The sequence below is a fragment of the Coturnix japonica genome, chromosome 1 (genome assembly GCF_001577835.2).
Source record: "Coturnix japonica isolate 7356 chromosome 1, Coturnix japonica 2.1, whole genome shotgun sequence".
In the NCBI taxonomy this organism is placed as follows: Eukaryota; Metazoa; Chordata; class Aves; order Galliformes; family Phasianidae; genus Coturnix; species Coturnix japonica.
Genome location: NC_029516.1, coordinates 3514776 through 3528193, shown reverse-complemented (window position 1 = coordinate 3528193; position 13418 = coordinate 3514776). Strand labels below are relative to the sequence as shown.

General features: G+C 40.7%; 1 protein-coding gene across 1 annotated transcript in view; it reads left to right on the top strand.

Annotated features, from left to right (window-relative positions):
• The window catches only part of SFMBT2 (Scm like with four mbt domains 2), a 98413-nt gene that overhangs the window by 32817 nt on the left and 52178 nt on the right, over positions 1 to 13418 (top strand). Inside the window, exons 5-7 of the mRNA XM_015865816.2 lie at positions 4853 to 4941; positions 7599 to 7845; positions 13137 to 13234. Of these exons, the coding sequence (XP_015721302.1) occupies positions 4853 to 4941; positions 7599 to 7845; positions 13137 to 13234 (434 nt within the window). The remainder of the gene's footprint in view (positions 1 to 4852; positions 4942 to 7598; positions 7846 to 13136; positions 13235 to 13418) is intronic.

Below are 13418 nucleotides of genomic sequence, written 5' to 3'. Positions count from 1 at the left end.
GTTGAGGCCTGAGGAATGGAGCTCAGTTTTATAACCTGTGCCATCACTTCTGCAGGAATAAATAGAATCTTAATGTGGAAGGGTCTTTTTTCTTTCTAATTTAAGAATCTTCTGTAATCTGTAATACTGACCGAACTAGAAACTGCTCTCTTAAATGAGTACTTTTCATTGAGGGAGGCAGGACTGCTTTGTATTTGTCTCCAGTATGCTACAAAGACTGTAGCAGGGAAGGAGTATGCCTTTGGCCAAGCAGAGTACAAATCTGGCCACGATTTTGGGCTGCCTTGCTCTAAGGTATGTGGTTCTGTATCCTTTTTTTTGCAGGAAGATGCTTTTTAAAGCCTTTGGCCTTGGAACCAGAGAGGTGTGAAAGCATCCACCAGCTCAACCATGCTGGCTTCAAGATGAGCTGGACCCAACCCAAAGGGAGCAGGCACATCAGCGTGCACAAACTGCTGTTCCAAAGAGGGCTTTGATGTCACCTCCAAAACCTGGAAAGAAAAGTAGTTAGGAGAGCACTGGCATTTTTGGAATGTCACTTGGTATCCTGCTTGCCTGGCGTTTGGGCTGTACTGTGTCTGATATCGTGCAAACTCTCAAGCTTTTCCCATGATGAGAGCATTACTAATGCCTGTTTCCTCTCTGGGTTATTTCTTGTTTAATCTTTCAGTTCATCCCATGCTGTGGCATTTGCATCAGTGGGATCACTAAGTCAAGTCTTTTTTGATGTTGCTTGGCCCCCGGGGTCTCAGACTATTGCACAACTTCATCTTCCTCACTTCTCAGCCAACCCCACCATGGGACTGGCACTAAGATGGGTCTGTTTCTTGTAGTATTAGTGGGACTTTTGGTCAAGCTCTGTCCTCATAGAGCCCCAGAGACCCATGCTCTGTGTTCTAGTCAGTGTGACTGTTGTTTATGCCCTGGTCAGAGAAGCCATTGCTGCTTAGAATATCATTTCCGAAGTTACCCCAATGTAATTAAGGTATCTGAAATGCTTCCTTGTCATTGGGCCCATTGGGTCTTCTGTTGTGATATGGACAGCAGTCCCTTTCCAAGGTGCCAGCATAACAGATAAGCTGTCTGCACCTTGTGTGGGAGGGATGGATGTGCAAAGAGTGGATGTGCATCTCTGCTTGGAAAGGATTTAATTCACTGATAAAATTCTTCCAGATTCATGTGCTCCTCTGATTGCAAAAGTGTTTAAATCATGCACATAGAAGTATCATAGACTTTTATAACAGCTGTGAAGTTTTCTGGTCAGTTTTTGAGTCTGCACAGCTCTGTGAGAACCAGAGTGGAATGAATTAGCATGAGAACGACTGTGCAGTTATAAATTGCCGCAATTTCAGCGACCGCGTTGTTCTTTGTGGCTTTTGGTGTTTGTACAACAGATTGCCTCTCTGCATGAAATGAATCCATTTGTAGGTATTTAATGGTGAGGTTTCTTTTGTTTTATTTCATTGGTTTTTCCCTCCCCTCAGAAGCTCTTCCAAAGGAATTTTCTTGGAAGATGGATCCACTGAAAGGGAGAGAAAATGTAGATGTCTGAGTCCACTGAAGCTCTCCTGACTCATTTTTATAAGAAAGGAAAAATATTTTTGCTTTGGGCAGCCTGATCTGGTGATTGGAAACCCTGCTCATGGCAGGGAGCTGGAGCTCAATGACCTCTAAGATCCCTTCCAACCTAAGTCATTCTATGATTCTACAATCCTTTGGCCCATCCACTGTCCTGTCCCAACAACTGGCCAGCTAGCTGAAGATAGGCTCTAAAAGCAGAATTCTTCCAGCGTGTCCAAAGAAATAGAGGTCTTGTTGGGTATTTTTCCTATAGCTAATAAGCCAGGGTATGAATTAGCAATTTAAAATCAGTGCTTCAGTTGACAGGCACTGGGATAGATACACCACAGAAACACCACTGTTTCCTGAGATGGATGCTCAGGGTGGGCACCCATGCATTACACTGCCAGCTATTTTCATTTACCCTGTAGATTTCCTTTTGTTTGAATATTCCTGTTTAACATTTTGCTTGGTCCCCAGAGGCTTTTGCAGATCTCACGATGATTCAGATTCACTTCATTACTACTAGAAATTAATACTTGCATTGGAGCGGTTTGCTCTGCGGTACTGAGAATCCTGATTGTGCTCTACAAGCACAGAAAATATGTGCAGAACCCTAAAACTTCCAGTGCAATCTGTTCTCTCCCACTGTTTGTTTGTTTGTTCTGTTTTTGGTTTTTTTTTTTGCATTTATCTGCAAGGCAAAAGAAGATTAAAATGAAGCAAAACACGGCATACTGGTTTTGTTTTGGGAGGGTGGTTCTGAAGCCATTTAGAAACTGAGGGTTTTCAGCCGAGTCTGTTTTGTCTGAATACAGAGATCATCTGGTCGCTTTTGGACTTCAGAAGCCTGTAATCCAGATTGAAATGTTGACAGGGTCCCCATTTTATTTAGGCCTCCAAAAACTGTGAGGTTCAAGGCTTAGGGAGGACAAAATCTTACTCTGAGAGTTGTTGGCAGACAGCAAGATCTGTGAATCAGGCACTACTGAGGCATCTCGAATTGGGCAGCTGGAAATGGAGGCTTCTGAAATCTGTTGTCAGCATTGAAAATCCTGACTATATTTCTTCCCTCCTGCCAGCTTTGAAACTTTGAACCAGAGTTGCAGCGTTTTTTTGTGTGTTTTTTTTTCCTCTTTTTTTGTGTGGTTTTTTTATTTTTTTTTTATCACATTTGTCATTCCTTAGTAATGAAGCTCTGGCACTTATAAGTTTGGCTGACAACTTTGTGGGCAGGAGCCAAAATGAAGTTGAGTTTCGCACTCTCCTCTGATGTGTTTTGCGTAAGTCTGAATGAAGAACCCCGGTCCCATTCATTGTGCTGGTTACTGTCTTCTCACTGATGCCAGCATTAAACTTGTTTATTGTTGTAATGTAGGTGAACAGGAACTGATGAGGTGTGTGCAGTGTGAGTGTTGAGAGTAAAAACATCATGTAAAAACCATTTGTTCTCAGGCTATTCCTTCATCTTAAATAATGTAAAGGTGAAAAATCTCCTGGAAATCATACAAAAATTGGTGCTGCAAAGGATGTAGAGCAGTTCCAGACTAACTTAAATGTTATTTTATAGATGCTTGTGACAAGCGCTTTAAGGTTTGCTGACTTTAAATACATCTAAATGATCTCTCAAGGTCATTTAGGTGTATAAATATGTGGTTCGAGTCACATTGGGAGAACTGGATTTTGGGAAAGAAGCACAGTTCAGGAAGTAAGATCTGCCATTTGCCGTAGTCAACTGTGTGGATTGTGTAAGGTATTTAGGCTGTGATTTGAATCTCAGATGAAATTCAAGTGTGCCAACACTGATATGGCCCCATTCGTAGAACTGAAGGAACATTTACCCATTTCTCCATCCATCCATTTGAGCCTGGCCATCTAACTCTTCTTGGACTTCAGGTTCATGCCCAGGCTGTGATCTAAAGGAACCATTTTTGCAGGAGTATTGGGGTTGAGTTATTTGAAACACTTCTGTATCTACTCGTGCTTCAGGTGGAGTCCCTGGCCTCAGACTGTGTATTGCTGCATCATTGACATCTTTGGAAAGAGCTGAGAAGTCACCACATCTCTGAACTGTTCAGGAATCTCATCCTGATTTGGGTGCAGGGTGCTTTGATTTGTGTTGCTCTTGGTTGCCTAACATAGAGTTTCTCTAAAGTGTTAAGCAAGGGCTCATTTTCTTCTGAACAAAACACGAGGGCTGCTGTAATGTAATTATTTTAGAGCTGTGCAGGTTGATTTACAGCCCTTCCTGGACTCCCCTATGGGTTGGTAGTCTTTAAACCAGTTGTTTGTTCAGAACTAATGTCATAAGTTTCAGATGGTTGTGATTTTTCCTTTCTGCAGGAGTAGGTATGATTAACATATCTATGTCACTGTTGCTTATATAAATGTTTAAATAAGTTTTTTTTTTTTTTATTTTTATTTTTTTGTGGGGGAGGAGATCAAAATATTTCCAACGTAATATAATTCCCATTTACAGACAGGTGGAATTAAAGTCTGACTTCTGGGTTTGCAGATGTACAGTGTGTTCAAAGAGACGTCTGAATCTCTGAAGCTGAGGTTTGCTGAATTGCTTTTGAGCTCTCAGTCTTCCACTGATTTCAACAATAATTGCCCTGAAATTTGAATCCCAGAGGCAGCATTTATATGTTTTAGTTAAATCTTATGTAACTTTGTCAACACAGATCCTGAAGTAGCACACTTACAGCATTTAGCTCAAAAAATGACTGAAAATAGTTTTAAAATGAAATAGAAGTCTACAGTCAATAATTTAAGGCTTCTTAGAAGTGTGTGGATTCGATGACTGATGTCCACCAATCTCAGGCTGAATATTTTGCTTTCAGAAAGAACCTATAGCTGCCCTGTTGAGGAACTCAGAAGTTTGAACAGATTTTTTTTCTCTCGAGTCATCATTAAATTAAAAAAAGACATTATAAAGTGTTTCTGAGCCTACATGGAAAGCAGGAAACTAGTATAGTATCATAGTAGTTACACAAGCTGTGGCCAGTTTAGACTGGGAGACTTGGAGATGCTAAAACACACCATAGTTAATCCCTGTCACTGCAGCAGAGTACAACCTTCCATATTTTAGAGGTGTAACCACATGGCTGTGTCTGGGCTGCTCGAGCAGCTTGGACAGTGAACCATCTTTTTACCTGATAAGGATTGCAACTGTACCTGCAACTTCAGAGCTGATAAGTCTCTTAAATGCTAAGTCTTTCCAAAATGTACACAAAAAGTCCATTGCAATCTGCTGCTCTGAGCGTTTCTTTTCTTCCCTCATCCTCTGCAGCAATCAAAGAGAAATATGTGGACTGGACAGAGTTTCTTATCCATGATTTGACTGGCGCCCGGACTGCACCTGCAAATTTACTGGAAGGCGTATGTATTAGATTGCAGTTTCTATCTGATACTGTCTCGTGGTGTGCATGCTGCAGCAGTGCTTGTGCTCCCCATGTGTAGGGCTGTGTGCTTGCAATATCTGTGTGTCCACAGCTGTACAAAAGTTAGGGGCAACGTTGCCTTGATTCTGCTGGCTCTGCTTCTGACTGAGTTGTGGGGTATTTATTTGCTTTTAGGCTGGAAGGTGCTTAGAAATTTGGGTATTCATGCACCGGGAGGTGAAGGAGAATGTCCACAGATTGGAGATGGGTGCTGGTAGGTTTATGGGGAGCACTGTCAGATTTATGTGTGTATAGAATTATAGAATCACCAAAGTTGTAATAGACTTCCAGGGCCATCCAGTTCAAACATCCATGTAGAGGTAGCTCCCTTAGGGACAGCAGTCAGCTTAACAGGGAAGTTGGAGCTCTTATGGCAGATGCAACCATATAGCAAAGAACCTGGCTTGCATGGCACATTTGCAAGGAGACTTGCACCTGCGACATGCATGAGATCTTAGAAAGTATTTCACAGCTTCAGGTGGGGGGAGCATGGCTCATTCTCCTTTCCATTGGGAAGACAACCATCTCTGGTGCATGCCAGTGCTATTAGGAACCTCTCTGTTCCCATTCAAGGTCAGCTTGGAGGGGGCTTTGAGTAACCTGATTGAGCTGTAGGTGATCATGCTCATTGCAGGGGAGTTGGACTAGATGGCCCTTAAGAGTCCCCTCCAACTCAATTCTGTGATTCTAGAGGCAGCAAAAATAGCATGTCCCAGGCAGAAATGCAGAGAGAGCTCACTATCTTGGCTTGAAACAGTTTGTCACCCTCTTCTGGTGTTGTATCTGATACATGTGCTTAATGCTGTCTGTGTCGTGCAGTGTATGTTACCCCCCTGTCGACAGATTTGCTGTTTGTGAGTGCTGCAGATTGTTCTTATACTGTTAAATCAATATACAGTGATATATATATATATATATATATATATTTAACATGCTAGCTATGCATATAAAGAGCTCTTGAATTGTGGTAAACGTTAATATTTCAAGCAAGCCAATTATTAATCTTAGCCATTGAGTTGTCAGGAGTAAGTGACAGCCCTTTGGCTTAAGATTCAGCACACAAATCAGAGGAAGCGATATTCGCATTTTTGTGGCCAGGGTTTTGTAGTAATAAGGTAAATCATTACACCACCGTTTGATGTTAAAGAATGTTTTGTTGGAATGAAGCAGTGTATGAGATGAAAACAGAAAAGAATTTACATAGATTTCTATTATGTTATTACATTTTGAGAGCGCATTGCCATGAAATAATATTTGAAGAGGTTGGGCAGGTGCCTGTAGCTTGTACAGCAGAGGAGTTGCTTATAATGGCAGATGCATTATTTTGACTAATATCTGTTAGTCGTAGGCTTGGTTAAAAGTGTACATGTGATAAGGTTTTAGTCAATATAAATCTTTTTCCTTACCAAATTCTCATTCTGATGCCTGTATTTTTGGCTTAAAGGAGGTGCAGTCAAATTTGGGTACGCTTCAAAAGTTGAATATTCTTAAAAGTCAATATGAGAGAGAATTCTTACAAAAGGAAAATGAAGCTTCCTCCACCCATAGAAGGAACTGACCTGGGCTGACACTGATTTGCAGAATTAATATTACAAAAAAAAAAAATAAAAATAAATCAAAATGTGAATCATCATAGAATTACTCAGGTTGGAAAAGACCTCAAAGATCATCAAGTCTAACCGCAACCTAATTTTGTTGAATCAAGAAGAAGCAGAACAATCACGCACATCAGAAGAAAGACTGCGCTGTTTTCTTCATATATCCTGCCTGTGCTTAACATTTCCTTTGAGCAACAGTGCTTTCAGCCTTTGGAGTGATTGTTAGTGCTGTTCCTAAAACCCTAGAAGTGGGAAATTGAGTAAGAATTGGAACTTGCTTTTAAAAAGAGAAATAAAAAGGTCTAACCCGTACATGAGCAAGGAAAAGCCTGACGACACAGAGTTGCTCGCAGTCACAAAAGAAAATCACCCAAAGGTATTCTGAAAAATAGCACGTATTCATTTTAATGCCTGCATTTGGCAACTTTGAAGGTGTAAAGTTAAACCAATGAGAATGGTTGCAAAACACCATAGACATTTCCATCCGTGACGGTGGGAATAATTTGCTCAGCGTTCTGGTAAGAGCAAGGCAAATTGTTTTGGTGGGAAAGGTGAGTGCCCAGATTCAGGCAGTTTCAGTGTCATGCCCAAAGTAGTTGCCTTTTAGATAAATGGCAGGGTTTGATATTATGTTGGTTCTTATCAGCTGCAATCAATGAGAATTTGGTTTGAAATCTTCCAGTATAACTGAGCTCTGCATTGTTCAGGAGCATCCTAAGCGGATGTGCCTTATGGGCTGTTCCACCTCTGACTATTCTTTTTTTTTCTGTTGTTGTTGTTTATGATGTCGGTTGAGAAATTAGCACAACTGTTGTTTTCTGTTTTACTTCTGAATTTGCACTTGGAAGACATTGGGTAAAATAGAAGAAGAACAGACTGTTTGCTGATCGCTTGGATGATGGTGTGAAAAACAAAAATAATCTTCTGCTGTCATCTGTTTCCTTGAGAAGTCTTCAAATAAAGTTTAAAATAAGGAGTTTTGCTTCTATTCAAACAGCCTCTGCGAGGAAAAAACCCTGTAGACCTCATTACAGTTGATTCCTTAATAGAGCTGCAGGATTCCCAGAATCCCTTTCAGTACTGGATAGTTAGTGTGGTTGAAAATGTTGGAGGAAGATTACGCCTTCGCTATGTGGGATTGGAGGAGACTGAATCCTATGACCAGTGGTTGTTTTACTTGGATTGCAGACTTCGACCAGTCGGTTGGTGTCAAGAGAATAAATACAGAATGGACCCACCTGCAGGTAAAAAAACAAACCCTTCTAAAAATGCTGTTTTCTTCCGTGATGTTCTTATGATTGTGGAGTGTTTGAAGATTCTTGTGCAACACGTTTCTTTTCCAGCGTTCACATTGCTTGGTCAGCAGGTTTTAACTGAAATGCAGGTTGACTGCAAGAGCCGTCTGATTTGGGTTCAAAGTAGTGGGTCAGTGTAAACTGTATTAAATGTATTTAATAAACTGAGTTTGGTCCTCTCTCCTGGAAGGAAATGTTGTGCAGTAAGAGTAGCTTTGTGCACCAAGAGGAAGAGCTGATGGAGGTGGTTCAAGGATGGATACTTGCCCAGCCCCTTGATGTAGTGTTTGAAGTGGTCTGTCTTGAGTTGGCTAAGTTGGTCAAGCTGGTTGATGGGATCTCCTGAAATTATTATCTAGTTAAACAGTCTAAACTGCGACACATTTGTTCTGCTTTGGGGATAGAAGAATGCAGCCCCTGTATTTTTCTTAAAGCTGTGGTTTATGCTTTTGGGGCCACAAAGCTGTTTGCCAATTCTTGTGTAGTAATGCCCACATTTTCCAGCTGTCTGCACCTCTAAGCTGAGTTCACAAGAACCACCATTTCCCTTGAGGAGGTGTGTGCTTTCTGGGTTAATGCATACATTCTGGCACAGCAGGCTTACACCACTTTTTCCTGTGTGGATGGGCAAATTGTCCAGGTCTATGCTTCATTATTCTTGTGCCATAGATGAAGCTTTTCCATGGGAATTAACAATGGAAGAAAGGTAGCTTTCCTTTGGATTAATGTTCCTAAGGTGACTTTTATCCCTTGCACCTTATTCAGAGTAGTTACCATGTGCTGTTTACAAACCTGCATAGGTCTTGGGTCTAACTTGGGGTCTTGAATGCTTTTAGGAAGTGTGTGTTTTTCTTCTAAGAGAGGTGGGAATCGATGGTCTCCATCACTTCTAAATTAGGTGTGAATGCTGGAGAGCATGAATATCACTCACTTGGTTATTTCACAGAGCCTCTGTGTTACAGAGAAACACCTTTTCATTGACCATCTCTGAAACCTTTTGGCCTGTATAGGTTTGGTTAATCAATACAGGAGTGGCCTAAACTGAATTTGTACTTCTTTGTCTATTCCATCCTCCTTTTCCTTTTATCCGTTTGGGTTTCCTTCTATACTGATTTCTCTCTTTAATTCTTTTCTTCCCAGTTGTCTTTTTAAAACTGTTATTGGATTCGATTTGATGAAATTATGTATTTTTCTCCTCCCCTCTCTTAGATGCAACTACTTTTTGCATTTCTTTCATGTCTTCATTTAGAATCTGCTTCCCCTCCTTGGCATTTCTTTAGGCATTCCCCTTTTAGTGAGCAGTGTTATTATTGAGTTCAGTGACATACATCTTCTTGTTGACATTGACTTAAACAAAAAATTACACATCCTAGGACGTTGTCTTGCTGGAGTTTGTTGAGAAAAGATTCTTTGGGTGTGAGTCTTTCCATTTTCTTTTTGAGTCCTGTCCTCCTGAAGTCTTCCCTCAGGGATCTTCCTTTAACCCATCCTTGCCTTTCTGGGCTCTTCATTCCAGGGAGCAACCAGTCAGCGAATGGGAATCTAATGCATCTTGAGAGGCAGGAATGCTGGTTGTTCAGCTTCTGACATCATCAATAATATTGGTTATTTGATACCCACCTAACATTGGTATATTCATAAAGTACAGTGGATGAGTGATGCTTGTTACGAGACTGTTGTGGTATATCAAGCAGACAGGAAGCAGTAGTGAGTTGTCAGAATGAAGTGCTGGGTAGTGAAGAGCTTTGAAGATAGGGATCAAGGGATGAAGGGGATGAAGATAATAAATGGTAGTCTATTACAGGGTGTGATTTCCTAAGGATGCCAGATCAGATTGTGCCAGGGATCCCCCTGCCTGCTTCCCTCCTTTCTGCTGACTTCTGTGGTAAATGAGATTTGGTTTGGAAAGATCTTTGGTGGCACCAAGTATATACTATCTTAGGAAAGAGTGACAATTTGTGGGTAATATATTGTTTTTTTTTTAACATGTTAGTTTAGATTCATTTGACATTGTATAGTTATTGAAATGATGCTTCGGCATGATCAACTTTCAGCTTTTTCTTTATGATCAGTAGAGAGAAAGGGATGTCCAGGTCATTCTGTCATAGACCAGATGAAATGACATCTTCAGAAGGCTGTTCTTTTTCACTCAGAGGGTTGAGAGAAATGAACACAGAGCTGGTTGTCTAACTTTTGAAGCCTGTTGGGAGGACTGCTTGACTGATAAAAGGAGCAGCCTTAGACTTTATAAAAGCTACCATGAATATCCTATGAAGGGATGCTGAGAACTTCCAAGCCAGATTGTGTGCCTAATTGGTATCAAATGTGGATGTTCAGTTACACGTCTTCTCTGCAGGTTATTACAGTGCTTTACCAACCCCTGACTTGGAAGCTGTGTATGCACCATTAGCTTTATCTCCCAGTGTGTCTGGGTTGTGGTTTTGCTAGGCTGATCTGCCTCTGGCACCTGGCAAGCTGACTGTCACGTTGCGCAGCAGTCTGAGGTCATTCCTTTAAGATTCGGGACGTTCTCCTCTAAGGGAGATCCCATTGTTCTGAACGTCTACAGCATCTTAGGTGGAGAGGTCTCTTTTCTGAAGCCAACTGCATCCTAGCACCAACTTAACATATAAGGATGCACAGGGAGATTCCTTAGGAACTGGCATCCTTGCTGTGTTCCCTACTGGGAACTTTTCAACAGCTTTATATGTCCTGTTGGCTCTTTAGCTGTGATAGAGAGATCGTAGCACATTTTGCTTTTTCACTTGGATCTGAATTTAAGATAAGCCTCCTTGCTACCCTGGGTTGGCAGAGGGAGCTTGACACGGAGCCCCTGATAGTCTTTGCCTCAGCCATTTATGGGGGAAGAGGTAGTCTCATTTTATGTTACTTTCTATTAAAAGACAAATTGGCAATGATTTTAATTGCTCATTCCTTGTTAACCTAAACACAGATTGACATAGTACACTTTGTTCAATTACCTGCAGCACTATCACTTAAACAAAATAGTTTATGCTCTTTTAACCATGCGATTTAATGTCCATAAACTTGCCAGCATAAGCTAACTGCCACTGTCTAATGAAATGTGCCTGTAATACTGTTTGCTGGTTATTGAAACAGTTGAGGGTTGTATTAATCTTTCAAAGCTTGTTGATGCCAAGGAAGTTGCTGCTTGTTTTCACTGCTGTTGCACAGAGTCACTCCCAAAGGCCGTGTTAGAAGCATAGAATCACAAAATCATTAAGGTTGGCAAAGATCACCAAGATCATCCAGTCCAACCACTGACTCACTTCCACCATGCCCACTAACCGTGTCCCTCAGTGCCACATCTGCCCTTTTCTTGAATACCTCTAGGGATGGTGACTCCACCACCTCCCTGGGCAGTCTGTTCCAGTGCCTCACAACTCCTTCTGATAAGAAATGTTTCAAATAATCTAACCTTGAACTTCCCCTGGCACAACTTGAGGCCATTTCCTCTCATCCTACTTATGTTATCTGGGAGCAGAGTCCGACCCCCACCTCACCACATCTTCCTTTCAGGCAGTTGTAGAAAGCGATAAGGTCTCCCCCTGAGCCTCCTCCAGACTTGAACTGTTGCTCACTGTAAGACTTGTGCTCCAGACCTTTCACAGCATTGTTGCCCTTCTTTCTCTCCCATGTTCCTCTGTCGTTACGATGGAAAACGAAGTTCTGGTTTTGGCCTGTTCTGTTCAGAAAACCCATCCACGTGGGTTTTCTGAAACTCAGAATTTATATTGGTAAAAGCAGCAGGTTGGGATTCCTAACTAAGGGGAAAACTGGTGCAATAGACACTATAAGACAGTGAACAGTTTGATGTGCTGTAAACAAAGACTTGTAATGTATGTTCCCATTAATAGCCAGACAGTTGAGGAATTCACAGTATAGTCCTAAAAGGTTAACCTTTCCCTTTAAGTGTGTTTAAATTCGTATGCATACCCGTGATGTCTGTCTGAAGTAGCAAAGTTTGATATAGTGGAAGTATAAATACATCCTCTTCCAGTGAGTGATTCTGCAAATCCTGTTTTGATAAGGTCTTAAATCTGTTGAAATCAGAGCATAAAATTCTCTTGTACTGTCAGTGCTAGGTGACAGTGCCTGCCAATTCCTTTTTTTTAAATATATATATGTTTCTTTTATTTCCTCCTTCAGAATTGTAAGATAGCACAGTAAATCTCTGGTAGCTTGCAAATATCTATGGCTCCTAGATGTGCAGAATTTAAATGCAAATTACAGCAACTTGAACGGTGGGGGAAGTAAGTGAAGGCCCACTGACAAAAGCAAAGCTTTGCACTGTTCAGTCTTTATCAAGCTTCAGGTTTATTAAGTAAATGTTCATTTCCATTGTAGTAATCGTTACAATCTCTCTACCTCTCTTGTCTCCTGGAGACCTTGATATGAATGCTCTGCAATGACTTGTTATGTATGGGATACCAATGTGTTTTCTAGGACAGAATTAAATCCAAGATAATGCTCTTCATCATAGTATTGTTTCCTGTGTTTTGGGCTTTTTTTCCCCCTTGGTGATTCATAGGCTTTTCACTGCTCTGAACCGTAAAGGGCTTGCTAATATAATGATTTCATAATACTAAACCCATTTAAAGAAACTCACTGAAAGCAATGTAAATCTGCACAGAGACACTGCTTGAAAGTGTAATGATTGGAATTCTTAAGTGTAAGTCTGGGAATTGGTGTGATGCTCAGTCATGATAAATATAGGTTTGTGTAGATGTCCAGCTGAAATGTTCCTTCCCACACCAACCTTCCTGCAAGAAACTCCTGCAATAGCAAATTTTCATTGAACAGAAGCACTGTTAAGGGTATTTCTGTTTTTTTTTCAAATATAAATATTGGCTCAAAACCCAAGGCTCCTCAAACTGGAAAATAGTTGGTATTTTTGTTATTTTCAAATAATGAGATAATATAGTTCCTTTTCTTCAGCAGAAAATGAAAGACGTGTATTTTCTTGGGTTTTACTCCAGGATATAGAACACAGTCTTCCCTAAATGTGCCTTTGCTCCTTGCTTGTGCTTTGAATTTATCCACACTGTATAGTTTTATATATACATGCTGCTCATTATGACTGAACCTTCCATTTTTATGACACAGTAACTTAGGACTTTCAGAAGTCTTTGATTCCCAAACATTTGCCTCTCGGTCTTATATTTCTTAAAACTGATTTTGTGTGTGTTTTTTTGTTGTTGTTGTTATGATTTCTTTAGATATCTATTCTCTGAAGACGATATCTGAGTGGAAATGCGCCCTGGAAAAATCCCTTAATGATGCAGCAAATTTTCCTCTTCCAATGGAAGTGTTCAAGGTAAGAAGTGTACGTTTTCCTTCAGTTATTTTTATGCTTCAAAAGTAATGCCTTCTATTTATTTCCATGGAAACTACAAGAGATGCAAAGAGCATGGTAACACTATTTGATAGAGCAAATTCTCAGCTACAGAACACTACTTTTCAGCATAATCACCACCATTAGTTGTTCATCACTGGCAAAA